Source organism: Apus apus, chromosome 2 (genome assembly GCF_020740795.1).
Source record: "Apus apus isolate bApuApu2 chromosome 2, bApuApu2.pri.cur, whole genome shotgun sequence".
Taxonomy (NCBI): Eukaryota; Metazoa; Chordata; class Aves; order Apodiformes; family Apodidae; genus Apus; species Apus apus.
The window spans coordinates 70,005,110-70,033,089 of record NC_067283.1 but is presented as its reverse complement, the minus strand read 5'-3'; the positions used below and the strand labels follow the sequence as shown (position 1 = coordinate 70,033,089).

Here is a 27,980-nt window from a genome sequence, read left to right as displayed (position 1 = left end):
TGACTATAGAATGTGTCTCTAACATTTTTTAGGCTGTCATACTTCCGTTCTCTGAATAGCAGATAAACATATGGAGCTTTAAAATAATTGGTTTAAAATTGCATCTCACCTACACATGAACAAATTAAAATCCTTCAGCTAAGTGAGGCAACTGCAGACATACCTCCAACCTCACCATGGAGAGCCCTAAGAGTCATGTATTTCAGAGGACCCAAAGAAACAGACACTCTTCCACTGCCATCTCTGCCCAAAACTCTTTCTTTAGAAGCATCATGGTTTATTGGATAGCACAGTCTATACATACTGCAGTGTATGGATACAGCTCGGTTTCTTTTCCACAATCCTGACTGGTCCTTCTCACCTCTTTTTAACTATGAGGACTGTAATGTTTTTAAAGCAGAGTTTTAAGTTTTTTAAAGCAAAGTTTTAAACTCATGGCTTTCCTCCAGCAGTGCTGTTGCTATGTCCTTTACTTACAACCAAACTGAAATGAGACTGAACTTTGAATGTTTATTACCCTCATTCTTCTACTCCCTCCAGGCTGTTTGCTTGTCTGCATGTGTGGGAACACATGAATTTGTATCTTGCAAACACTCCACAGATCACGTTGTGCTGTCTTATGGACTGCTAGTGATCCAGAAACAACAGATTATGAAACACCAGTGGGGCAGACAGAATGAAGCAAACAGAAGTCAAGAAAGCTATTTGGATTCTGCTTTCCTTCTCTTGTCATTTGTACAGAACTAGATTATTACAGCTGGAAGGCCCCACAGATGTTGTGTTTCTTCATCCTCACTGATAGGGTACTACAAGCAGCACATGAGGTACAAAGCAGTGGCATTCACATGCTGTAGTTACACAGAAAGCTTTCCTTGCCACCAAAGGGAAGTGTGGGCACAGAAGTCTGCAAAGCACTGCTCTGGAGTCCTTGTAGAAAACCAAACCAAATAAGCCAGGACTCTTAACTGCAGCTAGCAGCTGTATAGGGTATCCAAAAGTCAAAATGCTTTTATGCTATTACCAACAGGTATTTTTCCCAAAATAAACTCTGCAAACTACTATGGACATGCAGATACAAAAATGCCCAAATTGATGCTCTCACTATTTTTTCCAGAAGCACCTTGACAGACACACCATCCTCCACCAATGCCTACTCCTTGTACTGTAAGACAGCTTCTTCATAATTTTAACCTCTGTTACTGCATCAGAGTGACTGCTTACATTTGCCAGGAAGAAGAGGGAAACAAGGTACATAGAAGCTCATTAACCCACAGGAGCAACCTCAAGTGTAAACACAGCATGAGACAACAGCCCAACTCCTCTCCACACCTTATGCACAAGCGGTACTTGAACAGATCTCCTCCCCACTAAGACCAAAAAGCACAGCGGAAGCACTTTCTTTTCTTTTAGGATTTTGTTTTCCTGGAAACATTCTGTATTTCACTTCACTGTCTCTGTGCTGCTTTTGCATGGCCACCCATGGACCAACAAGTTGATTGCGACAATGGCAGCACCATTCTGAAAATGGGCATCTAATACTGGAGTGAATTTGCCAAAAAGGCAGCATGTGCAATGCCACAGCCTCAGCTGCTGGCCCAGAAGACAGAAGTGCAAAAGGTCCTGGCAAGGGAATGCACCTCTGTAACAAAAGCAAAACAGATGTTTGAATGCATTTCTTTACCACCTTTCAAAAGGACTGCAGAGTACTCAAAGAAGCTCACATAGAAGGAATATTTATGCCACGTGGATGCTGAGCACACTGGGTTCACCACATTTTGCAATGGTGAGGTGTAGTGCCAACTGCAAGTAGAGAGCAAATGAAGGAAGAAGAATGCAACTCCTTCAGAAAAAACACAGTAAGCAACTCCACCTTTTAAAAGTGGTATGGCTTCATTTGCAATGAGTAGGAGACTTTTCAGCTCATAGTTCACTGGGTAGGTAGCACTACAGGCTACAACAGCTAATCCGTGCAGCAGGACCTCAGGGAGTGATTGCTACCTGCTGAAGCTGCAAGTGCTTCTCTCAAAAAACCCCACAGGTCTGCTTTGCAAAACCTCTGATTCAAGTAGCGTGGCAGCCAAAACCTACAAGTCATACAGACTTTGATGTTGCTGAAAATAAAAAGTTCTCACCTGAGGATAAACAAGTTCACAAGGAAGTAATGATTTCAAGAAAGAAAACATCAATCCCATAAATTCTGTTTTACAGAGACCAAAAATGAACCACATAGGCTTTTGAAAGATTTTAAAGCTTCCTTTTTGGGCTACCAACCTACATTTAAAACAACAGTATAGAAAACTTCTGCTTTTAAAAAGAGTTCAATTTTTGCGAAACAGTCATGCTACACAAGTGCCATTACCTCCTACCCATTACCTCTTGGCCATAAAATACAGTTACAGGATGGGCACCAAGTAAAATAGTAATTTGAAATGTATTGACTTCTTGACTCCTGATTTAACTTCCTTCAGGCAAGTTAAAATACAAATGGTTAGAGCCAGGCTGTTATCGTGATTTATTTCTTCTATCACAGTTCCTAGGAAACCATGCCTACCACACAGTTTTTGTCCTATTAATATTTTTCTGGCCTTTTTACTCTCTGACTTAAATGGGATAACATTTAGATGATGACAGCTTCTGATCCCAGACCAGTAAGTTTTCCTTGAGCTGCAGCATGTTTTTAAAATTTAAACTATATTTATTTTTTTTTAATACTAACAATAAGGCAGGAAAAGGTTTTATTTGGTAATCTGCTGCTTTTATTTGTCATTCTCAGTACTAAAATTGATCCACTATGACAACTTTAATTTCCAGACATTGGCCATATAGAATTACCTCATGTCTCACTTCAGCTTCAGTAGTGCAAGCTTATAAGCTTAAATGCAGTTAGCAAGGCCAAGGTTCAAAACACTAAGTGATAAGTTAATAGAAAAACTTTAAGAGATTACAGTGGAGCCAGAGCTAAACTCCAGCCCCTAAAAATGCTGTCAAGCTCTAAACCTTTCTGCATACTGGTGATGACCACATTTCATATGCAGCAAGACAGCACTGATTTCAAATATAGAGACTCCACAAGGCTTTTTGTGCCCTGTTTCCAGAATTTTGACTGCTCTAATAAAAAAGTAGGTCAACATTTCTCATTAAGAATATTTAAATACTGTATTTCCTGAAGCTCATCGAAATATCAATCACCTACCATGACAGAAATCTGTAGGAACGGATTTCCACATGTCAATATAGACACTGACAGAAGACCTACATAAAAGCCCTCCTGCTTACAAGTCTCTGGCCCCAGAGTACCTACACACCTTAGGAGGAAGAATTTATGAGAAAGACTAGTCTAATTTCCCTCACCCTAATGAAATACACATGCTTTACCAAGTATGAGCGTGTGGGAGCACCTGAACAAGAGCTCAGCTTCCTTTGCTTAAGGTGAGGAGTGTATTTCCCCCCCCTAAGGATCATGCTCTCCTTCCCAAATAAAGCATATCCTTCTTAGGATATTCTGTTTGTAAAGATGTTTGAGTTTCTAGATTTGGGCTCAAGCCAGCTCTCATCACAGTCATGAGAGAAAGAAAATACTCCTCTGTTCTTACCTGGCAGGACCCCTGTGACAACCACAACTCTTTCATACACAGAAGACTGAGTTCCTTGGGGTTGATCATTCTCACCCACAGCCATTTTACTGATTTTAAGCAAAAGATCTGTGAAGCTGAGCAATTAGGCCCAGTAATCTTTAAGTAACAGCAGTACCAGTCCTGCTCCTAGACAGAAGACAACATCATTGGGGGACTGGGGAGGAGGAGAGGAAATAAAGCTACAATTTATCTGAAACTTTACACCATCACTCATGCACAAATCCCACTTACAAGTGTTCTGCTGAATCTACATCCAGGTGCTTCTCCTTCCCATTGGGTATACTGCGGTCAATGACTATTGTTTCAGTGTTGGCTAAACAAAATCCGTTCGATCGCATGATTTCTGTTGGGAGAAAAAAGAAAAACAAGATTAAAATACAGCCTCCCACCAAAAAGCTAGAAAACAACTGCATATTGTATGGAATTCAACAAGGCCAAGTGCAGGGTCCTGCACCTGGGCCGAGGTAACCCAAGATATGAATACAGGCTGGGGGAGGTCACGCTTGAGACCAGCCCTGTGGAAAGGGACCTGGGGGTACTAGCGGATCAAAAGCTGGACATGACCCACCAGTGTGCAGTTGCAGCCCAGAAGGCCAACTCCATCCTGGGCTATATCAAAAGAATTGTGGCCAGCAGATTGAGAGAGGTGATTCTGCCTCTCTTCTCTGCCGTGGTGAGACCTCACCTAGAACACTGCGTCCAGCTCTGGTGCAACAAGCACAAGAAAGATGTGGACCTGTTGGAACATGTCCAGACAAGGGCCACGAAAATGACTGGAGGGCTGGAGCATCTCTCTTTATGAGGACTGGCTGAGGGAGTTGGGGTTGTTCAGTCTGTAAAAAAGAAGGCTCTGGGGAGACCTCATAGTGGCCTTTCAGTACCTGAAGGGGGTACAGGAAAGCCGGGGAAGGACTTTTTACAGGGGCTTGCAGTGAGAGGACAAGGGGTAATGGTTGTAAACTGAAAGAAGGGAGATTTAGGTTAGAGATCAGATGTAAATTCTTCAGTGTGAGGGTGGTGAAACACTGGAACAGACTGCCCAGAGGTGGTGTGGGGGCTCCATCCCTGGAGGTGTTCAAGGCCAGGGTGGGTGGGGCTCTGAGTAGCCTGTTCTAGTGGGAGGTGTCCCTGCCCATGCAGGGGAGTTGGAACTCAGTGATCTTCAAGGTCCCTTCCAACTCCAAATGTTCTGTGATTCTGTAAATTGACATGGTTATGAACCAGGATGTGTGTATGACATTGAAAATCTGTACATGAAAGCAGGACAGAAGAGCTGGTTTCTTAGCTTCCTGCATCTGCCAACTGCCAGCGCTTAAGCAATTTTATTAATCTAATCAATTCATTATACGAAGCATTTGAAGCAAGGCCCAGTTTCAGTCTTGTTATTGCCAGTGGCAAATTTCTTGTCACCCTTAGCAGAATGGCAGCCCATCTATCTATTGCAGCCTTCCCACTACCAAAACATATTTGTATTTTTCCTAAACAGTCCCAGATTTAAGCCAGTTAAGCCAAATAAAAAAAAAAGACAGGAAGAAGGAAATAAAAAGTGACCTTCCAAGTTAATTCATCCACCATCCTTAAGGCATGTAAAACAATGCCATCTTCTATGTTGCATTTAACTCTACTTACTTGTTTCTCACTGTGTAATAAGCCTCCAATCCAGAATAGCTAAAATTCCACTGACTTCCTACCACAGGGAGAGTTTATAATTAAATAATAGTATTTGATGTGACTGAGAAGTTAATCTACATATATGCTACATGGAAAGGCAGACTAGTCAAGTCACAAGGATTCTTTCTGGTCACACCATCTTAGATGAAGCTAGGGCCATCGGGAAACATGTATCACCATTTAAATCAGCACTGCCTTAAGTGGGATGACTTCTGATTTCACAGAATCACAGAATCGTTCTGGTTGGAAAAGACCTTTAAGATCTTCAAGTCCAACCATAACCTCATTCTACTGAGCCCAGTGCTAAACCATATTCCTAAGCACCACATCTACATGTCTTTTAAACACATTCAGGGATGGTGATTCAACCACCTCCTTGGGCAGCCCATTCCAGTGTTTAATTACCCTTTCAGTGAAGACATTTCTTCTATAATTGTAGAATGTTTTGGCTTGGAAGGAATCTTAAAGATCATCTATTTCCAAACCCCCTGCCTGGACAGGGGCAGCTTCCACTAGACCAGTCTCCTCAAAGCCCCATCCAACCTGGCCTTAAACACTTACAGGGAGGGGGGCACCCACAACTTCTCTGGGCAGACTGTTGCAGTGCAATATTCATTATCACATGAAGTATAAATAGAGACTACAGTTTCTGCAGTACCTTGCCCCGAGCTGGAGCAACACAGAATAAATTAGTAATTTGCTGAGTTTATTCTATCTATAGTATAAAAAATATTTTTAAATAAGTTATAAGTCACAACATAGTATTTTTAAATACCTTCCAACTTCTCACATCTTCTAATATCCCATCTAAACCTCCCCTGCCATGACTTGAGGCCATTCCCTCTTGTCCTGTTGCTTGTTACATGGGAGAAGAAACCAGCCCCCACCTCACTACACCCTCCTTTCAGGTAGTTGTAGAGAGCAATGAGGTCTCCCTTCAGCCTCCTTTTCTCCAGACTAAACAGCCCGAGTTCCCTCAGCTGCTTCTCTTAAGTCTTCTGCTCCAGACCCTTCACCAGCTTTGCTGCCCTTGTCTGTAGTCACTCCAGCACCTCAATGTCCTTCCTGTAGTGAGGGGCCCAGAACTGAACACAGGATTTGAGATGCAGCCTCACCAGTGCCGAGTACAGGAGTATAATCACTTCCCTAGTCCTGCTGGCCACACTATTTTTGATACAAGCCAGGATGCCCTTGGCCTTCTTGGCCAACTGGGCATACTGCTGGCTCATGTGCAGCCTCATATTTGCCTCAACATACAAGGACTTTGTCTTACATCCTTGCCTTATCAGCACAAACGAAAGGAAATTACTCTTTGACAGAAAATATGGTAGGCACAAAACATAGGTACAAGGAATCCTCAAACAGACCAATTTCAACTATACATACAGCTCAAGTAATGAGCAGGAGAGGAGAGAAGAGAATGAAGAGAGATAATTTTTTAAGAGTACCTTTACATGTTCCTACATTAAGGTAAAGGCAGAACTTAATTCCATATTTTTCTTGAGTAAGTAATATTTGACTTTTCAGTCTGTATTTTACTGCTACTGACTTTAGCAGAGTAAGTTTGGGGGTTGCAAAAACACTGAACCCCAGCAGAATCACACTTCATTCAGGACTCATTTTGAACCAACACTGTACTGCAGAGTAAGATTTGCACCATAAATTCAAATTCAGCTTTCATGTAAGAGGTTGGCCTGTCCTCTCTACCCCATCAGCTGCCACTCTGAACTGGACCATGTGAGGGACAGGGTTTTTTTTCAAAGAATACAAAACATTTTTGCTCGTTTTTCTAAGTCTGCAAGCAACGTAAAAAGCTGCACTATGACTAACACGAACGCCTTAGTGTTTTCCTACTGACTGTCCCTGGCATGACCTAAGAGTTACAGCATTTCACTGCCGTACGAGCTGTTCAGAAGTTAACATTTACTGCCATCTACTGGCAACGCCGCCAGGCACTGGAACAGTTTCCAGTGTGCAACATTCCGCCAAGGTAAATACCAATTATCATCAAATTTCCACCTATGCTCTTAGATTCTTTGCAGCAATCACATAACTGATAAAACTAATTACCACAAGAATAGCTTTTGAATAGCTGCATAGGTAGGATAATCTCCCTCCAATTAACTAGGTATGACTCATCTCTAAAATTAATTTAGGATTAAAACAAAACACTGTATTATTCAGCTAACATGGTTTCCTTTCCATAGCCTCTCTACATAGAGCCTGACAGGAGGGTTCCCTTTGCTGCCAGCCTCTGTCCATCAGCCAGGCACCCTCACTCTGACTTTACATTCATCTGGACCATCATCTCTCTGTTGTACCCACCAGGTGACATATTCAGTCACATACACACAAGAGTATGTGTGCCCTAAGGGGGTACACACCCTCACAAAAATTACATGCAACCTTTCCAGACAGCAAAAAGCCCCAAGCCAGAGCAACACTGCAGTTTCAAACCAATGCCATTACAAATACACCTATTCTTGGTATTTGCCTGTTTGCAAAAAGAGCAAGGTATTCCCGACAGCAACCACCCTGGCATGACTACACTTCTCGCTGAAGCTCTGAATTACAAGGTACACTTCTAAGGAGTTCCTGGTGGGCTCACAGACAATTTACCATTTAATTAAGTGAGTATTTATTTAACAGAGGACTAGTTTGCTTAGAACCAGAGCTGAGGATCAATTACAGAAAGTCTACCCTGTGTGTACGATTGATCCTTAAGATGGTTCTGTAAACCATATTCTGCATTGTTTACACCTTCAGTGTGCTGACACTCTGATGGGCCATTAGCCAATATGCCACTAGTCACTAAGAAAACTGATACCAGGTTCACACTAAACGCTTTATGCACCTTGAAAGACTATGTAGTATTTCACTTCTATTTCACTTTCTGAAATAAACTCTTCTAGTAACACAAACCCAGCAGTTGTCATTAGGCTGACACACAACTTCTCAGTATAGAAATACAAAACCAGGCATATCAAAAGGCCCCAAACATTTTAACAATGGTCAGTAGCAGATGAAGAGGACAAAGGCTGAAAGAATAGACAAGGATAGAGTAATATTGCTCTCCATTTTACCCACTAGCAATCTGTAGTTTAGCAGCTTCCTTGTGACAGGTCTCAATGTATTTTTTCTCCACTTGCTTCTCTAACTCCTTTTTGAAGTCATTTATGCTTTCAGTTGCACCATATCTTATGACAATGAGCTCTACTCTTTAACTGTTCTCCATATGGAAACAAAACATTGTTACAACCTTTCTTTTGTTTGTTTAAAGCCTGTTGTCTGTCAGCATTATTGGATAACCTATAGTTCTTGTTTCATGAGAAGCACAGGGTAATTGACCTCCTTCTATTCACAGCTTTGTAGACTTCCATCATATTCCCCACTCTATCATCTCTTCTCAAAGTTGAAGTATTCTTCTTGATTTGATTTTTTTCTCAGAGAAGCTGTTCAATTATTTGAATTCTTATCCTTTATTTATATGCTTTTAAATTCTATTATATCCTTTCTGACATGGAATTGTGCACACTGTATATGAGACAGGGTGGTGCTCCTTTCTTCTGTTCTCCTCCTCCTTCTGTAATAATACCACTGCTTGGCAGTGAACTTACATTTTCACAGAACTGCATCAATAGCCTCAACGTCTCCTTCCTAAGTGGTAACAGTACTCTCCTATGTGATGATGGTGAGGACTGCCATTTTCTTCACATCCACTTCTTTGCATTTATCAGCCTTTGATTTCAGCTGCCACTTCATTGCCCAAATGCATGTTACATAGCACATCAATATGTTCTATATTATAAAGTAGACTGTGGAGAACTATCTTTTGAATTGCCAGTGGAGAGAGAATAAGGGGAATGGAAAATAAAGTAATTTCATTCTGTAATTCTTGTGTTGACTGTAGGAAGCTAACAAATCTTACCTGATATCTTAACTGGACTTTGAAAGCTTGGCTGAATTTTATGGACATTGTCATTTTTTAGAACTTGGTCCAAAGGAGATCTCTCAAAGAACGTAAGGACAACTTCAGATCTTGAATACTTAAAAAGAGAAAAAGAAACAGACGTCCATTCTTTACCAGTAATTTGCTTTGTCCCTCTTCTCCTTTTCCAACCCCTTTGCAGTACAACAGCATGACTTATTACAAGCAACAGCCTGGAGACATCATTACACAGTTCTGGCACTCAGCCCTTCTCCGAGATACTTCAGAAATCGGTGCTTCTTTTAGAGTCTGGCAAAGCCCATCACTTTCTAATCTGCATGAGAGTGTTTGTCAGCCCAGTCAAGCTGGGCTAAAGGTGGAACTTGGCTTACCTTCCAGGGCATGTTTATAATAGTCTTCAGAAGCTTTTCCACTTCATTAAGCCTGGCTTCTATATCATGGGCTTCTTTTATTGTGATGAGCCCTGGAAACAAAGTAAACAGATTGTGAGCATAGACAAAAGCACATTTTCAAGTATACACACACTTCAGCAGCCAGAAGCAGCAGCTCAAAACATGGAACAACCTCAAATATCACACCTCCCAGAAATGTCTTTTAACCTGCACTGATGATTAAGCATGTACTCCAAACTGAGGTGGGTGTGGTTACAAGCAGGGTTGCAAGCCTGACACAAATTCAGCTGTTTATGATGGCGTTTAGGAGTTGCGAGACGAGCAGAAGTAGAACCACCTACTCCCTCACCCACAGATTCACTACACAACATTCCCAGCAGTGACAATCAAACAGCCTGTTTTCTGCTTCCAAGAGCCATAATTAATCTTTTTTTGTTTTCTTTTTTCTTTTTTTTTTTTCCTGTCACTAAAAGGTAAAAGCCCAAGGAAAGCATAAAACACAACCCACAGATAAGAAGAAAAGACTAAACACAAACTAAACAAAACTTTGAGGGCAGTCTTGTGTTTCCCTCTGAATGTAAGTCCCAGGCAGCAACTCAAGAAAGATTTCTCAGTATCATGTTCTTCAAGGGCAAAATATCTTTTTGGATTTTTTTTTTAATTTCATTATTTTAATCACTGAATTATCACAGTGCTGCAGAAGGAATCAAAATGGAAATGTTGCTGTCTGGTGTCCAGAACGATGCATTACAATGCTTCTAATTTTGAATTGCCCAATGTAGTCTGGATCTTCAACTGTAATACTGTGTCTTGTATGTATAACCTGCAGGACATCTCTAACTTTGCTCTCCTTTAGTAGACTCAGGGAAATATAACACAGGTTATATGCATGTACACGGAGTATGAGGAGAGGTAAACCCCAAAATCTTGCATTCCTCTAGCAGGTCTTTTACTTCTGACTTTTGTAACCTATTTTTTCTAAATCAATCATTATTTCATGTCTACATTTAGGAAGCTTTTCCAAGGAATGGAATACACACAGGAAAATGAAACACCTAAGAGATTATTAAATTTAAGAAGCTTCACTGGGGAAAAAGAAAAAAAAAAAAAGACCCAGTATATCAAACCCATCTAAATAAAAATCAAAACTAAAAATCTGCAAAAGTCTGTGAGAAACCACTACAATACGCTAAAATTTTAAGTGCTAAACTCTTCAGTGCATCTCCAGCTCCCTATTCAAAAGGCAAATGTACAGAAAGAGGTGTCAAACATGCTCAGTATGGGGACAACATCCACAAAATGTTTCAGTCTGCACCAGTAGTTGGTGTTTGTTATCAAGGAGATGTGATCCGATACAAACTTCCCAGATACGAGTGTGCCTTTGAAGCTATCAGCTCTCCTCCAGTTACAGTTCTAAATAAAACAATGATTGTCTCCAGAGCAACCAGGTTTACTTGATGATTGTCTCACAAAAGTAGCCTGGTTGCATAAGTCTTTCTGTTGCCCCTCATTTTGCCTGTTTTTGTCAGCATCACTACTAACTTGCCCCAATACAGCTCGTTCCCTCTTCTGACAGAAGAGCAGAGCACACCAGCAGGCATATAAGGAAGGCAGCTGTGTGTCCTGCTTTGACTGGTGTACACTACAGTCGGGTAGTTTTGCATGGAAATTCTCTGAAAGGCTGCAAACATGAATTAACTCATCTGCATGGGTCCACAGACTGCGTATTACCTGGGTAGTGCTTGACATTACAGACCTGAACTGCAGACCAGCACCCTTCATCTTCCTAACTACTGGGTGTGAGCAGGCCTGGGTGGATCTGCTTCACCCCTCCACAAGTATGTTCCCATCCCACATCTGAATGAAGTTCAAACCTTTCAAAAAAAGTGTTTTCATCTTCCCTAAAAAAAAAAATGCCAACAGCCCCATGGCTCAGACACCCACCCATGTGCAATAGCCCACATCAGAGAAAACAGAGCTAGCCACCATGGTGCCAGCTACCGTGGGATGCCTCCACTTCTCCTGCTGCTCTTGCTCCAGCCTACATAAATACTGACACATTCAGAGAAGAGGCTGCCTGACTGTGGCTCCCACCTTGCAGGCAAACACTTCACTGCTGGCCCACCTGGGGTTTGGCATTCAACTGCTCTCTCTCAGCTCTGCCCTGTACCTTTGATCCTTTCCTAAATAAGAATTTACTGTCAAAACTAGTATTTTACCAGCAAGAGGTATACTTTCAAACAAATGAAGATACACAGAGCGGGGGGGGGAAAGAAAAGAAAGAAAGAAAAGGAAAAAAAAAAAAGAGAAAAAAAAAAGAAAAAAAGGAAAAAAAAAGGAAAAATACACCACATCAAGAACACTGAGCATTTGTCCTGTGAGGAAAACCAGCCAAGGAGTTAGGATTTTCTCTCATTAGTAATCAGGGAAAGCATCTGCAGCTCCACACGGCCTTTTTATGCTTCTGCAAGGGAAGCTGGACAAGGCTGTCAGTCTGTTGCACTGTCACAGATCCCCCAGTGGGAGGTTTTACAGCTTCTTCCAATTCACCAGGAATTTCCAGCCCTGGTATATTCCTCCTTCCAACTCTCGGAAAGGCACCAGCCGTGAAAACCCACACTCCTAGTTGGAAACTGGCACAGACAACTTGTAACATCTGACATGATAAAAACTGTTCCTTACTGAAGCTTTTAGTAATATCAAAACCTAAAGTCAGACAGCGTAGGAAGGAGAGTGGGTGATGCATCTGCCTGGGCAGCTTCCTATATGCGTCCTTAATGATTACAGATGCAGTTTTGGGCTGTAAAGCTGCTGACCTTACATGAATCCCCTGTGCAGGGAATTCAGTTTGGCTGGGCTGAAGCCTTCCTTTTCATATGTCTGCAGTCCAAATACACAGAAACCACTTGACTGGCTATATATATATAGACAGAGAGAGAGCCCTGTAATTTCTTCTGCAATAGCCACAAAGTTTTAAGGCCCTCATTTATCTTAATTCTACAAGTCTCTGGTTTTAAGACTTAACAGATGCCCTTGTGGCTTTCAGTTAGGCGTAGCCTATGATCCCACAGCCCAAGGCATTGCTCACAAGTCGACAGCCACGCTAACTAGAGCAAAGCACTGCCTGCCCATGCAGCCAGAGGAGCAGAGGCCCCAGTCCCTTCTTTTGCTTCCTTTCAGCATTCACTAACTGGTTGCTGTCATCAACCACAGCACACACATGCATGAAAAATGCTGTGGTCTCACACAGGGAAGTCACTGGTGGCAATGCTGGTTTAAGGTGCTCTTACCCTTCCCTGCAGCTCATTTCCTCTCCACACCACAGCACCAGGCTGCCTCTGCCATGCCAGCACAATTAGGTGAGAAGCCAGGAATACCTTGAACTGCTTTTCAAGGCTTCACCTCAGGAAACCCCAGACTGAGCAGAAGAAGCAAGAGACTGCAGGTTAGGATGCCTGATTCAAACTCCTTTCTCATCCAGGCACTACTTATTCATGCAAGTAGCCTGAGTTTGAGCAGGAATCAGGCTTTGTGTAAAGAAGGTCTGCAGAACTCCATCCAAGCTTTCCATCTCTGTTCTTCACTTTGTAGGGGTTTCTTCCCTGCCAGTTGTCTTCTTCCCGTTCGGAAGCTTTGACAAGGCAGAAATAAACAAAATTAAAACAAACAAACAAACAAACAAAATCGAACAAAAAAACCTCCACAAAACCAAACCAGAGACTGGTGTAGGATCTCCAGATCCTGAAAATGTCTACACAGGTATGAGGCATATGCCAGTTGACTCTGCCAAGAGCCCAGCACCTCCACCATCCATTAACCCTGACACCAATGCACCACAAGCTGGATGCATCTGGAGTGCACGGGACTCACAGGTCACATATGCAACATCTGTACAGCAGCTACAACGTGTCCTGAGACTGTCGTCTCTCTGCCCACGAACCATAAACATGTGCCTATTTTTCCATCTGTGGCTTTTATACCCCAGGAACCCTAATTCAGGAAGTTTACTATAAAATAAAAATAAGACACCAATAAAGCAACCAGTAGCCTGGAACCAGTTGTGCTTTCTTCCACTTGTTCAATCATGCAACAGAGCTGAGCTCAGAGCTCGGAAATCTCTTCATGAGGTCATGGTGAAAAGATGTTCTCATGCCTTTTCCTTTGCCCTGGCCCCTGTCTGACTACTAATGGAAAACATGCACATACTCCTCCCAGGAAAACTTTGCTCTCTGTCTTCTTAGCCATACTGCGCTTGGACAATTAACTATCATTTCAAGTGATTTAAATGCTGTAAAAACCTATGTTTATGAACACATATGTTTATAGGGCTTGAGGTAAACTGGAGCCCCACTGGCTCCTTTTTTACTACACAATCTGTTGCCAAATGCCACTAAGATTGATTCACCCTGTGCACAGGGAGCCCACATGCTGGGTGACGGGAGGGATGATACAGGCACACTGCCTAACCCAGGGTGGCACTCACCAGGACCTGGGATATTTGCTTTCAGCACGGTTCTGCTGTGCACACGACACCTGTAGTCAGAAAAATCATTTTAAGAAAGGAGGAGACAATCCCTTTGACATCTTCTCTGCCCCTTTCCTGACCAAAAGCCCCAAGCAGAGTCCTTAAGACTGGGTGAAAAGGATGTGCCCACAGTTTGAGACCACATGTACACAGCAACTTTACGTATATCAACACATCTCTGGAAAAAACAGGGCACAAACAGCACCGGAGGCCTGCAACATCTTTCCTGCTCTGGGACCCTGGTGCTGGAGCAGCTGCTGGAGGCTGAAAGAGCAGGCAAGCAGCTGTGTACCTGGCACACTGGCTCACAGCGTGGAAGAGGGGCCCAGAGCTGCAAACAAGCAGGAAACGATCTCAGCAGAGAAGGAGAAGGAACAGGAAGCCAACTCCTGATGTCAACACACAGGCCTTGGTAGGCCTGTCCTGCTGCTGCCCTGTGAGCCACCAAATCTGCAACTACTGACATTTTGACAACCGTAGATAACACACTGCATGCTTCTACCAAACAAAGCTGGAGAGGAATCGCAGCATGAGCTTCGTGGCTTGTAATGAAATCACAGCACAGTCCTGATGGTCTATGTCCAAGAGAGCACATTGTCTCACCAGTTCTCCAGTGTCATCCAAGCAACAGAGAGTTCACGCCTAAGTGAAGTATGTCTCATATGCCACCCCTCAATGATAACACTGAGAAGTCTTTTCTACTGTAGATGTGTTGCTATGTACAAGTTGCTAGGTGATCTCAAACTGTGGGCAAACCCTATTTCTCTAATCTGAAGGACTCCACTTCAGGCTTGTGGTCAGGAGAGGAACAAAGAATTTCCAAGAGATCTTCGACTTTCTCAGAATCAGTTCAGTATGTATAGAAGGCTCAGCAAGAGCAGAAGCCAAGGTGTACATTCTGAGGATGAGTGTGGGGTGGAATGGTGATACTCCTAAATGCTGTATTTTAATGTTCAAGTACATACTAAAATATACAGGGCATTGAGCCCTCCTCACCTAATCCTCTCTCCATCCCCTGTGGGAAGACTGCAGAATAGATGTCAAAGTGAAAAAAGGAGTGGCAAATAAATCCAGGGAGAAACCATAACTGTGTTCTACTAACCCGCACTCCAAGAGAGATTTAAGGCCTATAGATTCAGATCTTGAGCTGATCTGTCTCTCTCTGCACAAGCCCTTGGGCAGCAGTTAGGGATTTCAAATCCTTAGGGAAGACATAAACTGTCTTGCATCAGACTGCTACTCTGCTCTCTCCCCTGATGAGGCTGTAGGGCTTCAGCAGGAGATAGGCTCTTTTTCCTCAGTTACAATATTCATTAACACTGTAGTGCTCAATCTCTTTTATTCTGTACCCTCATTCCTCCTTTCCTTGAGATATGTCCTAATTCACATTCACACACAATTCCAGATGTAGATAGAGCCATAGCAGGAAGGCCCCAGCCACAAGAGGAGGCATTCAAAATCACAGAGTAACGTCCAGTGGAAGAGTTCAAGCTGGTTCCTCTGAAGAAGGGCCAAGTCCAAAGTGAGATCAGGCTGCTGGGCACCATGTCCAGTCAACTTCTGAATATCCTCACAGACTGATATTCCATAGTATCACGCAGAACTGAAGCTACCCAGCTGGGATGTGGAGCTAGACTGAAAGGTGGCAACTCAGTCTTATGATTTCTGCTGGTTTGCTCCTTTGCATTGCTTCCCATTTCCTCTCTCTGCTGAACTGGACTCTTCTCTATATCACTTCAGCTGGCATCTTTCCCTGCTTCATGGCCATGTTGCCTCCCTTCCCCCAGCAGCTGCCCTGGTAGAATCCCTCATCCCTACAGACACATGTTGCATGAACCTTGCTGCCTGGAAACTACAGCATTAACCATCTCAGACTGGACTCTGAGGAGGCCAAAACAGCTGCCTCCCCTCTGATGGGGGAGAAGAGGATAAAAGGTTGTTAGAAGGACAAAGGAATACCCAGTGGTATGTAAAGGCAGGAAATTCAAAGAAACAGCAGATGGGAAAGCATGTTTCATACAACTTTCCTCTTCACAAATAACACTACAGGAATCCCTGAAATTCAAAGACTTGACAAGATCCAGAGAAGGGCAGAAAATTACAGGCAATCAGGGATATCAGATATCCAATTAATAGAGACCAGGACTGTCACTTTTCTGCTCTCTGCTGGTTATTTATGTGGACTTCTGGAGCATCTGGTTCTCATCACTAAGGACAGGTTCCCAGAGCCAGCTATGGTACTAGTCTGACTTAGTCTGGCAGCTCTGTTAACTCCTCTTTGATGCCTCTTGCCTAATTCTATGACAATTCTCTCTTTGGGCAGACATACCTACCCCTTCCCCTCATGGGGAAATTCATCCATCCTGCATGACAAAAGTCACTACAGTCTCTAAAACCTTTACAAAGGGCTTACTGTTTATGCAATGTCACTGATGTGATCCATCTTGGTGGAGTTATTCAGGGAGCAGCTAAAAGGATATGATGGAGTTGAAAAGAGGGGTGGAGAGGGATGGATTTGTGAAATTTGTTCCATGTTATCCTTCCCTTCTTAAACTTAATGTTGAGGAACAAAATATGGACTGGTTTTCTTAAGATGGATGAAGACACAAAGTGCATGTAAGTCATTCCATACTATCAGAAGTCACACTAGAGAGAAATGAACATATTGAAGGTACAGAAAGAAATCTGTTAGATGCAGAAAGATAGAGAGCTTTCCAAACCCTACCTGCACTGCACACACCTATCTCTAACACAGGCCACTTCTTCTTTTGTTGTTTCTATGCAGCAGATGTAAAAACACAGACAGAGCAAAGTCCAACTGAAATCCTCCAGAGTGGTTTGTGACCATGACCACCTGAGGACCCTGGCACACTCAAATGACCATGCAGAGCAAGGTGGCAAGTTAAAAGCTGAGAAGTCCAGACCCACTAGCTGATGGGTTTTCCAAACATGTATTATTAGTTACAGGATCTCCCAGGATCACTGGAGGTGAGACGGCACCTTCTGTTGACAGAACTCAGCAGAAAGGCTTTCCGCACAGAGCTCTCTGTCTTGATGCCTGATAAGCCACAAGAAACAAAAAGATGTCAAAGAAGCATGAGATAAAAGCAAACCGAGCAGTCAAAGCCTAATGAAAAATGCAAGCTCCTACAACCATTTTTAGTGCTGTTTTCTTATCAGGTGAGAACTGTCATGAAAAAAAAGAGAAAAGAAAAAAAAAGCAAAGCTGCATTTCCATTTCTTTCCACCAAAAGCCTCTCAGTCACATTGCCTCAGTCCACCACAAAAAGGCAACTTGTGCCTTGCTTTGTAACGACACAGGCAGCTTCATTTATCTCCATCATTACCGATGAACCATGAAATTCAGCTAATAAAAAACAAACCCAGAAGCCCCAAACTTAATTTCGGTTATACAGCGCTGCTGGAGCCTGATAACCATCCTTTGTCTGCCAAACAGAAGCTCTGAGCAAGCTCCGCTAATGAGCTGTTGACAATGTCAACAATGAAGAGAGCACAATAGATGCAGTGTATTTATCTATATTGCCAGAGCACCGAAACAGCTGCTGTCTATGGAAACCACTATGCTGGTTCTGTAGAGCTCCCTCTTCTCATAAATCACACTCCCAGATGGTGCTGTAAACAACAACAACACTATAATGCAGCATATAGAAAACCGTAAGTTATGAATGTGACATTTGCAAGCAAACATAAGTTGGGGCCAGCTCTTCGGGAACTGCCTTCTGCCTCGTGCACGTCCTTCCAACGGCAGCCCTGGAGGAGCTTCCCACGGGCTTCCTGAGGCCCGGCCACAGAAAGCAGCCTGTCATCTGCTTCCCATATGAGGTAACCACCTCGCAGGTCAGGCACAAGCCTCAGAGCTGCATTAGCCGTCTAGGAGGGACTGCTCAGGGTGTGCTGCCAGTGAAGAGTCACAACCTCTACGCTAAGAGGGAAGCTACAGATGCAAGGTTTCTACAGGCAACCTCCACCAGCTCCTACAGATGGAGAGAGGTTCAGCCCTGGCAAGGCAGGAGGGAACAGAAAAGTTCTGAAGAACCACAGATAACCACAGCAGCAAGCTCTTGAGGGAAACCTGGAGGCAAAGAAAGGGCACAGAACGCAGCAGAGGGAAAGCAACTTGGAGAAGCAGAGAGAAAATAACAGAAAGGAGAGCAAGGGGAAAAGGCCACGACAGAGCAGAATGAGTCAGAGGAGGCATGGAAAGAAGGAAGGGGGAGGCAAATGAGCACTTTGGGAAGAAAGGGCCCAGCTACTAGAAAAAATAAGTCTAAGACTGAAGAGGGTTTCTGACTTGATGGCTCAGAGTATCAGAACAGGACAAGGGGCTACATGTAGGGGCAATATGAACAGTGACATTGGAAGAGCATCTGAGCCTCTGTTTTGATAACAATGGTAACAAACCAGTGGCAGAGGATTGTCAGAAAACAACACCGTGCCGCTCCAAGGCCAAAGCAAATCCCAACTTTGAAAGACTGGTAACGGGTAACGTGCTCTTCTGGCTTCCTGGTCCTGCACCTAAAGGGCTGATCCTGCCTGCACTAAAATCAAGAGGCAGATGTCTGAATGCACCCAAGCTGGATCAGGTTCTAGGATAAGTCTTAACCAAGAATCCCTTAGAAGTAATATTTAGAGAAAAGAGGAGAAAAGAATCAGAAGAGTACTTTTTCAGGTTTATACTTCACTTCCAGTGTCTATTGGGTCTGTTGCAGCTATTCCTAAATACCAATTGTAAGTTGGCTTCCAAGTCCATAGTGTTGCCTTTCTCATGAAGACTGATTTACATATAAAAGTTATTTATTTTGCATATAGAAACAAATGAGTAACATTAGGCTGTGGTCTAGCTCTGCAAAGAGTGAACTAGCCTGTGTTCTTCCGTGATCCTCTTTTCAGCCTTTGCCTGGAGCAAGGGATGGGTGCATTTCAGACACAAGTAAAATACTAGCCAGTTACTAGTAACATCCCAGTGAATCATATTTAATCACCCTGCAGGTATGCAAGGTTATATCTAACCTTGTTTATTAGCTTATTAGTGAGGTGCCTTGTGTTATTGAATGTCCTTGGCCCTTAGCATCATAGTACACTCCAGATGCAGAGAGTGAACTTTGCCACATGTTCTTATTAGTAATCAAAGACAAGACCACATTGTGTGAATGCCATACTCCACCCTCCTGGGACCTCCCCTCTCCATGTATCAAAAAAAGGGTAAGATGAACAACCACTGCAGAAAACTATACCTCACATCCTCTTCTCTGTCATCTCAAAGCACCCTGCAGATCTAAGAAATATGTAGAGGGAGAGCTTTGTGGAAGTCAGTCCAAGGGGACAAGGGCCAGAGAAAGGAACAGAGAGGATGGTTTGCTGTTGCTGAGCAAGAAAAGGAGCACACTGCTGCTCAGTATGAGGTGTTTGCTGAAACTAGCATTAATGGTAACACCCAACTTTTTCTAATATTGCTGATGTGTTTTAAAAAATTAAAATCTCCTTTTAAAAAGTTAATAACATCAAACAGCTCAGCTTTCACTCCTCAAATATATGCCTTAAATGTAAGATATTGCAGCTTGACTGAGCTGCAGGATAATGCTAGTCCTTTTAATGCTCCTTAGGCAAATCTGTAGGAACTTGAGATCTCTTCAATGCAATGCAAATTTGGTTTGCAACATTTTACCACTTCCTCCAGATAAAAGGCACAGCTAATATTAATCTCCTTTCAGAAAGCCTAAGATAAACACACACACATACACAAACTCACATACTTATGCAAAATACATTTGTATGTATATACAAATACACACAAATATATATGACTAACATGCACAGGAGTGTGCTTTTGTCAGGTGTTTTTGTTGGGTTAAATATATGGAGCTTTGCTGTAGGCAGCAGGATGTTGCCTTTTAAACAGGACATGAAGAAACCATGCTTACCCCACAAGTTTTCTAAAGACCGGACATGCCCCATGCAATCTCTTCTTACAGCCTAAGCTTTGTATTAGTGTCACTTAGTTAAGTAACACTTTTATGTTTCAACTTCATAAAGTTATTCAAAGCTGTGGCCAGTCACCTTAAAATGACGGTATGAAGTGTTCTCCATGCAGAGAAGCACACTCTGCAAAGTAATTTTCTTTAGAGCAGAAGCAGCATAATTTTAAACAGAGTATGACTGAAAGTACTGCGATTGCTTAGAACTTATTCCTGATTTTTATTCCATTTCTGTTGCAAAGTTAACCCCCACCCCTTCACCAGGCTGAACAGATCATGATCTGCTTATGCTGGGTTTTGATTTTTCAAATCCTGGACTGATGCTTTGCTCATTCCCACTTCTGCTGAAGTCAGTAGGCCTGTTCCTGAGATAAGTGAAGGTTGCTGGCTCCAGTTATTAGGCAGGAACTGAGCATAGCAGGCTAAGGATGCTTACTCCTTCCCAGCTTTTCATGGACTAATGGTGTATGTTACCTGGGACTGTCAGGTAAAGCCAGTGCAAGTGACCACAATCCCATCTGGCTTCAACTGCACAAACAGTGCCTCAGAGAGATATGAAAAGAGTTTAATATTTTTCAAAAGCTGTCATGGGTCTTGAAATAGCAGAGGAGCCATGCTCAGTTAAGTAAGGTGCTGAGGAATGAGAACAGCCTTTGGATGCACAGGGGCTCCTGTGCCCAAGTGATGGGAGGGAGCACGCTGGCAGGGGCAGGAGGCCAGGGGCAGCAAGGACCAAGTCTGTTTCTAGCCAGTCCCAGCACACACCCCAGTCTGGCTGCCAAGCTACTTTTTCAGAGCCCGATAAAGTTACCAAGAACAAGGACTACCAGCACCCTGGAAAGTGACACAGTGAGCCTAGCGGGTGCTGTGCCCTGGAGGCCACGGGCAGGCAGGCTCCAGACCTACCCAGAATCTTCAAAAGCCAGGGTCCAAGTGCCATATTCAATTAAAATCCGTATTACTTAGAATGTACTGCCACTCAGCACTACCAAAAACTAGACTCAGAGTACTCTAGGTAGGGCATCTGCAATGGATAATAGATTTTCCCAGCATTTTACATTCCTGGTCGGCAACCTGCTCACACAAGACACGGTTAGAAGCACACTATGCTGGGCACACAGCAGGGCTGAGGTGGCGGTGCAGGGGTCTGCAGGCGCAGCCAGAGGAGCTCCTGATTCCCAGCCTGCACCCAGACGGGGGGCGACAGCGCCGGCAAGCAGCTCCCACCCCCCCCACCCCGGTGCGGGCAGCGAGGGGCTGGCGGGTCTGCCGCCCCCCGGCCGCCCTGCGCCCATCGCCGCCGTCTGCAGAGGGCACTCGGGCCCTGCGAGTGGCAGCGGAATTGTCACCTCCCCGCTGCGGGAAAGGGGAGAAGCCCAGCGCCCGGAACTCCGGCAGGGAGCTGGCTGCGGCTCCCGCCACCGCGAGGGATCGAAGGTAAGGAGAGGGAAAAGGCATGAGGAGCGATACACGCGGCGCAAACCCCTCCCGCTACCCCACCAGCAGCGGCTAGGGGTACGGCGGGGCAACTGAGAAAGACCCGCCTCACTTTCAGCACCCGTCAGAAAACGGCCTTGGCCAGTCAGTCCCGGGGAGACCGCGAGCGCTGCCCCCCTGGCAGGGCACAGAACCCGCTGTCACACAGGTAGGGCCCAGAAATAAATCCGGTGGATCGACATCGGTATGCGGGGTGTGGAAGCAGCCCCCGGCACGTCGACACGCAGACCCTCTGCAAGGGGAGGGAGGGGCAGACGAGCAGGGCGTGAGAGCAGCGGAGAACTTCGCCCTGAGTCTGACGGAGGAGAACATTCACGAGATCCCAGCCTCCCCTCCTTCTGGTTCAATCAAATCATTGATCTGGTTACTCAAACCACTCACTGGGGAGACTGGAAGTGCTGCGCACACATCCACTGCCAGCTGAGCGGATGCTCCGCACCACTCGTACACGCCTGAAATACTGTAGAGCAAAACACGCAACTGTATCTAAAAAGTACCCCAAACGTTGAACAAAATAAAACCAAACCTCAAGACAGCTTAAAAGGTACGTGCTGCTTCTGCACCGAGAGGCCCGAGCATGGGCAACAACCCCCTGCTTAATCCAGTTCAGAACCGAAAAGAGAACACAACAGCTCTAACCGCTGGTGCAATTCCGCTGTTTTGCAAAAGTTACGTGAGGAATGATGCCAGCTCCCAGAGCTGCTCTGTCCGCTGGCAAGCGCCGCAGCCTTTTTTTTTTTTTTTTTTCCTTTCCTTGTGGCAAACAACATACCAACATGCGGAGATTTTTCAGCTACAGCCCTTCTCCTGCCAACAGCTCCCCCAGCCCTCCCTTGGGAAGCCTCGGGGAGGCCAGAAGCAGCGGAGAGGGGCAGCGCGAACTGGGACCCCACTCCAGCCCAGATCGGAGCCCCCGTCGTCGCGCAGCTGGGGACAGCGGCGGGGTTGGGGTCTCCCTCCCGCGGGAGCCCGGAGCCCACGGGGCTCGTCCCCCCGAGATGCGGGGCAGCCTTTCACCCCCACCGTATATTTACCAAAAAAAAAAACCACCACAAATAACAAAAAAAACCTACCAAAAAACAACCCCAAACCAACCAACCAAAAACCCAACAGAAATCAACAGGCAGGGAGGAGTTTCCGACTGCAAAACGGCTCCGCAGCTTTCCACCCCGCCGTGTCCGGCCGGTCCCGCAGCGGCTCCGGCTCCTCCACCCCCTTCCCACCGCTCGGGGGGACCCTCCAGCCTCCCGCCTGCCACCGCCACCCCGGGGGGCTCGGCAGCGGCGGGAAGCCAAGCTGGCCCGCTGGCCAGCCAAGCGGCGAGGGCCGCGCCCGCGGAGGCTGCTCGAACCTTGGAGCAAGGGGGAGCGAGACAGCTCGGGCCGGTCCTCGGGGAAGGAGTCGAGGAGCCGCTTGAAGAGGCGTCCGAGGTCGGAGTAGCTGCGGTGCAGGTAGAGGATGTTGCGGTCCGACCACTCGGTGCGGATCTCGTAGAACTCCTCCTCGTCGCCCCGGCGGCTGATGATGAGCCTCCGGATCCCGTTCACCCAGCAGCCCCGCACGTACATGTTCACCAGCGAGGTGCCCTCAAACACGGCCGAGGCCATCCCGCCGCCGCCCGCGCATCCCCCGCCGCCGGCGGAGGGCGAAGCGCACCGCCCCGCGCCGCCGCGGCCAAGTTAAGAGGAGGAGGAGGAGGAAGAGGAGGAGGAAACGAGAAGGGGGGGTGCCACCCGCCGCACGGCCCCCCCCGCGGCCCGGCCCTGCCCGGCCCTGCTCGCCGGGGCTGAGCCGCCCCCCGGCGCTGGAGGGCGGCCCCGCCGGCGTCTCATAGACGGCGGCCCCCAGCGAGGGGCTGGCCCGGGCACCTGAGCCCCTGCTCGGCCGAGCCCCCGGCTGGCGGCCGCTGTGCCCTCCCCCGGGCCCGCGGCCAGCGACCACCCCCTCCGCCAAACACCCGCGGTCCCCGCGGCGGGATCCTCCTCTTCCTTCTCGGGACGGTTTCGCAGACGCCACAGACATGACGAGGGAAGTTTTCCCCTCCCAGTTACCCCATAAGTTTTTTTTCTTTTTCTTCTTTTCTCTTTTTTAACTGGTTGGTTGTTGCTTGGTTTTTTTTTTAATGTATTTTCTTTTTAATTAAAACTCCCAGCGCAGCCAGCCGAGGAGGGAACCGGGGGAGTTGTTTACCTCGCCTCCAGCTGCGGCATGCAAGGCTGTCACACCCCGCCGCCCCCCCGCCGCTCCCCAGCACCGCACAGGGTGGAAAAGCGTCTCTCTGTGCCCTAAGAAACCTAAACGGAGACCCCGGCAGCCGTGCCGGCACCTCCGGGAAGAGGGAGCTCCGTTAGGGAGGGGAAAAGCAGGAGAAAGGGAGTAGGCGGCTGGTGCCTGGGACTCCTTCGGCGCTTTCTCAAGGGTCTGGTGGGACGCCGAGGGAGCCTCCAGCAACATCCCGTACGGGAAGGAGATGGGGAGGCCTGCAGTTGCAAATACAGTCCCCATGGGGACCCCAAGTGCTGTTTTGCACAGAGAGCTGGGGAGAGCTGGCAGGGGCTGCAGAAGGCAGAGCAGTCATCTGGCAAACCCGGCGACGCTCTGTAGAGCAAGGAAGCTGGTGAGAGAGAGAGATGGATGCCTGAAAATGCCTAGAAGCTGCAGGGTTAAGATATACTTGCTGAAGGTGAAGCGAATGACACTGTGGTGATGTGGGATGCATCATCTGGGACAGGCCTCTGCTTGAAGGCAGTGTGGCCTCTGGCACCAGGCTCGCTGCTGCAGGAGGGCACAGAGGGGCAGAGGGAAGGTGGTGGGCAGCTTTCTGGGGTCATGCTGTGGCCTGTGGTGGGAGAGACCCTTTCTTTTTTGTGTAATTTGGGGAGGTCAGAGGTCGTTGCACTCACGCTACCTATTATTAAATTTAAGCTGTTTTTTTGCCAGTGTGACATCCCTGGCTCAGGAGGCCAGGAATTCACACTGTAACAGTTCAGGAACTGTTTAACTGCTCAGGAAAATCAGCTGAGGCCAGAGACAAGACCACTTTTAGGGGTATCAGCCAAAACGTGGTGCTTGGAGAACATCACAGCTGGATCAGCTTGGGACAGTACAAATAAGCATGGTGGGTATGTGGGGGGTAGGAGGGCACAGAGCTGAAAGATACTTAATAGTCTTCCATAAAGTGCGCAAATAAATAACTAAATCACCCTCTTTTCAATAGATAACATGTTGCTAGTAACTCCCTAAATCAGTCAGATGCCTCCTGTCTCTACGGTAAACCAACTCCAAACCAATAAATGCAATGATGTCCCAGTCTCCCTATTAAATTACATAATTGTGTATTTTCTCAATTTAACTTCTACGCAGCAAAATTGTGTTTAGTTTGCTCTAAAGAACAGTGGTATGTAAAGAACGTGAACAACTGAGCCCCATTTCTTCAAAAAGAAAGGCACTGTTTACTGTAGCCTCACTCTACAGCACCTGCAGACATTTCTTTAGAGGAATCTGCATTTTTCAAGACAGGATGGGCCATACTCAAGACGTTGGAGCAGATCCTGAGGTGCTCAGCATCGATTCTTACCAAACCAACTTCAATGAGAACAGTGCTGGGCCTGTAACTGTGATACAAAACCAGTCAGAGCAAACAACCTGAAGGCACATGCTTTCCAAGGAGCCAAGGAGAGCTGTGTACCCCTGCCCAGAGCAAAGCGTGTGGCAGAGGCCCACTCACTTCAGCTTGGGTCACCACAAAAAGGGTTTTCACATCACTGTTGGGCTAGACATCTCTTGAGTACTCCATATTAGCTGTTCAGAGTATTCAGTGTGGCTTCACAGGAAAGGAATTACTGTGAACCTTTGTACTGTAAGAAGATCTCCACACAGCTCCTTTTGTTTGGGGCAGGCTTTTGTAATCCCCCCTCTTGTTCCAGTACATGGTGGTCTTCCCGCTTCTTCCGTGTAAAAACAAAACAACAAAATAAAATGCCTTCTTTTCTGGCAGTTGCTGTGGTAAGCCAAAATAACCACATACCCTAAGGAAGCGAAACTTCTAAGAAGAAAATTGAGACAGTAACACCTCCTTTTCTAAAAGATTTCAGCCTTGCACTGCTTCTATTGAAGCAAGGAAAGCACTTGACTTCTGCTTATTCTGACTGGTATTTTTTGCCTTCGCAATAGAATGATTTCTGCTGTTGTTGGCCTGCCCCCAGACTGCATGTCACTCAATAGACCTCTGAGTCTGCACCACCATTTCAGAGCCCTGGGTCAGCAGGATTCTGCAAAGTCTTGGTTGGAGGTCCTCAGCTTCTGCTGGACTAGGGGTCCTACCATCCTGTAGGCTCAAGCATTAAATATTTTGTTCTGCTTTTCTCTTTCAGTCTGACTGGTGCCACGCTTCCAACTTAATTAAAATATTTGAATCACACAAAAACCTACGTGCCTGTCACTGCCTGCTCAAAAGGATGAGCCTATGCCAAAAATTCTACTTCTAGACCACTTGAAGCTAACATACTGATGCCAGATCCTGAATTTTAGGAGTATTAAAGGTAGTACTCCTATGCCTAATGCAGCACATGCAGGGTCAGTTAATTATTCCCCCATGAGTACGATGCTGTTCCAGAAAAAGGAAACTTAAACCAGTAAGCACAGAAATAAAACATCCCCTTTTTGGAGTGAAAAGCAAAACTGTGGCACAGGTTTGAATCCTGCCACTGAGCACTTCTGGTGTGGTCACCTGTTGCCTGTGGGTGAGTCTGTAGCCTACCACAGTTTAACCTTGTTCTCAGCTCAGGAGGCAGGACATGCACGTATATCTCATCTGACCTCCCAGGTAGGCTCACAAGTGTCCCTGGTACAGCAGTGTCATCCAGCTATTGAATCTGGGCACAGCTGCTGTTCATGAAAGTCAGGTTAGTAATAATAATCTGCTACTGTGTAGCTCCAGAAAAGTTTTGCTGGGAAGTGCTCATACACAGAAAATAAATGTTTGCATTAGACTAGTGTGCCAAGGAGGACAGCAGGACTCACGGGATTATGTGAAACATGGAAAGTAAAAGTAAAGGTGCATATGCAGGAAGGGTGCTTAGTCCCAAAAGACATGACATCTTCCAGATGAAAGTATCTTTTTTTATCAGCCCCTTTTATTGCTGCTCTACCAGTTGTATCTGTCAAGCACTTTTAAAAGGACATAGAGGGTGAGCATCTGCATTTGACAAGTTCTTCGTGTGTGTGCAGCATGGGCAGAGGCACTGCACAGCAGCTGCTCTTCAGCAGAAAATGAGAAACATATATTTTTGCCTTTATTTAAATAAAGGCTTTTATCAAAACATTTTATTCCTTCTTGTATGACATGTAGGGTTACTATTTTCCATGTTTAAGTTTTGATACAAAAGTAATTAGTAGCAATTGCACCTTAGAGAATAAAGATGCTGACCAAGTATGAGTTTTATCCCCTTGCATTTTTGTCATCTGTCTCTTTGGAGTAATAAAGTATTGTGGGAATGCATGCATTTTCTTGGCCACTTATTAGTTTGATCTCTACCTAACAATTTTTCAGTCCTGCATTTTACTTTCACAAACTGATACACAAGTTCATTAATTTAAAATACAGGCAGAGTACCTACCACACACTGTTAATCAGATTGCTGACTCAGGCCTTGTGAAGGTTACTCCGGCCAAAAATTCACTCTCAGGTCTTCAACTAATGCAAACACAACTAAAGTGATGCAGCAAAATTGTCTGAATTTGAGAAGAGGCCAGGGCCAAATCACAGTACTGAAGAAGCCCAAGGGCAGCTAACTCTTGCTTCTTGCACTTGCAATGTGAATTATGGCTAGAAATGCAAATGAAATTGAATGAGCCTGTGGTTCTAACCTTATCCTACATCGTGACATGCTAGCTCTGTTGTTTTGAGTTTCCTCATTGGTATGGTGGAAATGACAGGGATACTTGCCATCTGCCATATACAAACAGGCTATGAAGACTTCTGAAAGCTATTTGCATACTATTTACATTTCCTCCACATGTCTTACACCCCCTGGTCCACTACAGCACCTTATTTTGCCCTCACCAGTTATAATCCCCAACAATTATCTTCTCCCAAACTGCATCTGCATTTGGGAGGAACTTCATTTAATGTCTCAGATCTCTCTCTGTTATTGTTTGAAAGTAATTTTAGGGCTCCCTTTTGTCATTATGCCTTCAACTCCCTTAGCAGAGAGGCTAAGGTGTTTCACCTTCCTTCTGCCCACATCCATGAACTATATACTTTGTAGGGTAGGAAGAGGCTTTTGTACTACACTCATAGTTAAAGTCCTCATT

At 45.4% G+C, this 27,980-nt stretch overlaps 1 protein-coding gene across 3 annotated transcripts in view; it reads right to left on the bottom strand.

Annotated features, from left to right (window-relative positions):
• The window catches only part of PXDC1 (PX domain containing 1), a 92,179-nt gene extending 68,623 nt beyond the window's left edge, over positions 1-23,556 (bottom strand). Inside the window, exons 1-5 of one of the 3 annotated variants that reach the window (XM_051609339.1) lie at positions 23,017-23,556; positions 9,627-9,718; positions 9,235-9,352; positions 3,867-3,978; positions 3,457-3,789 (exon numbers count right to left, since the gene is read on the bottom strand). In XM_051609339.1, the coding sequence (XP_051465299.1) occupies positions 3,762-3,789; positions 3,867-3,978; positions 9,235-9,352; positions 9,627-9,718; positions 23,017-23,272 (606 nt within the window). In that variant the 5' untranslated portion in view covers positions 23,273-23,556 and the 3' untranslated portion in view covers positions 3,457-3,761. Of the gene's footprint in view, positions 1-3,456; positions 3,790-3,866; positions 3,979-9,234; positions 9,353-9,626; positions 9,719-23,016 lie in introns of those variants that run through there. The other 2 variants (XM_051609338.1, XM_051609337.1) reach the window with 2 other exon arrangements.
• Between the last annotated feature and the right edge of the window lie 4,424 nt (positions 23,557-27,980).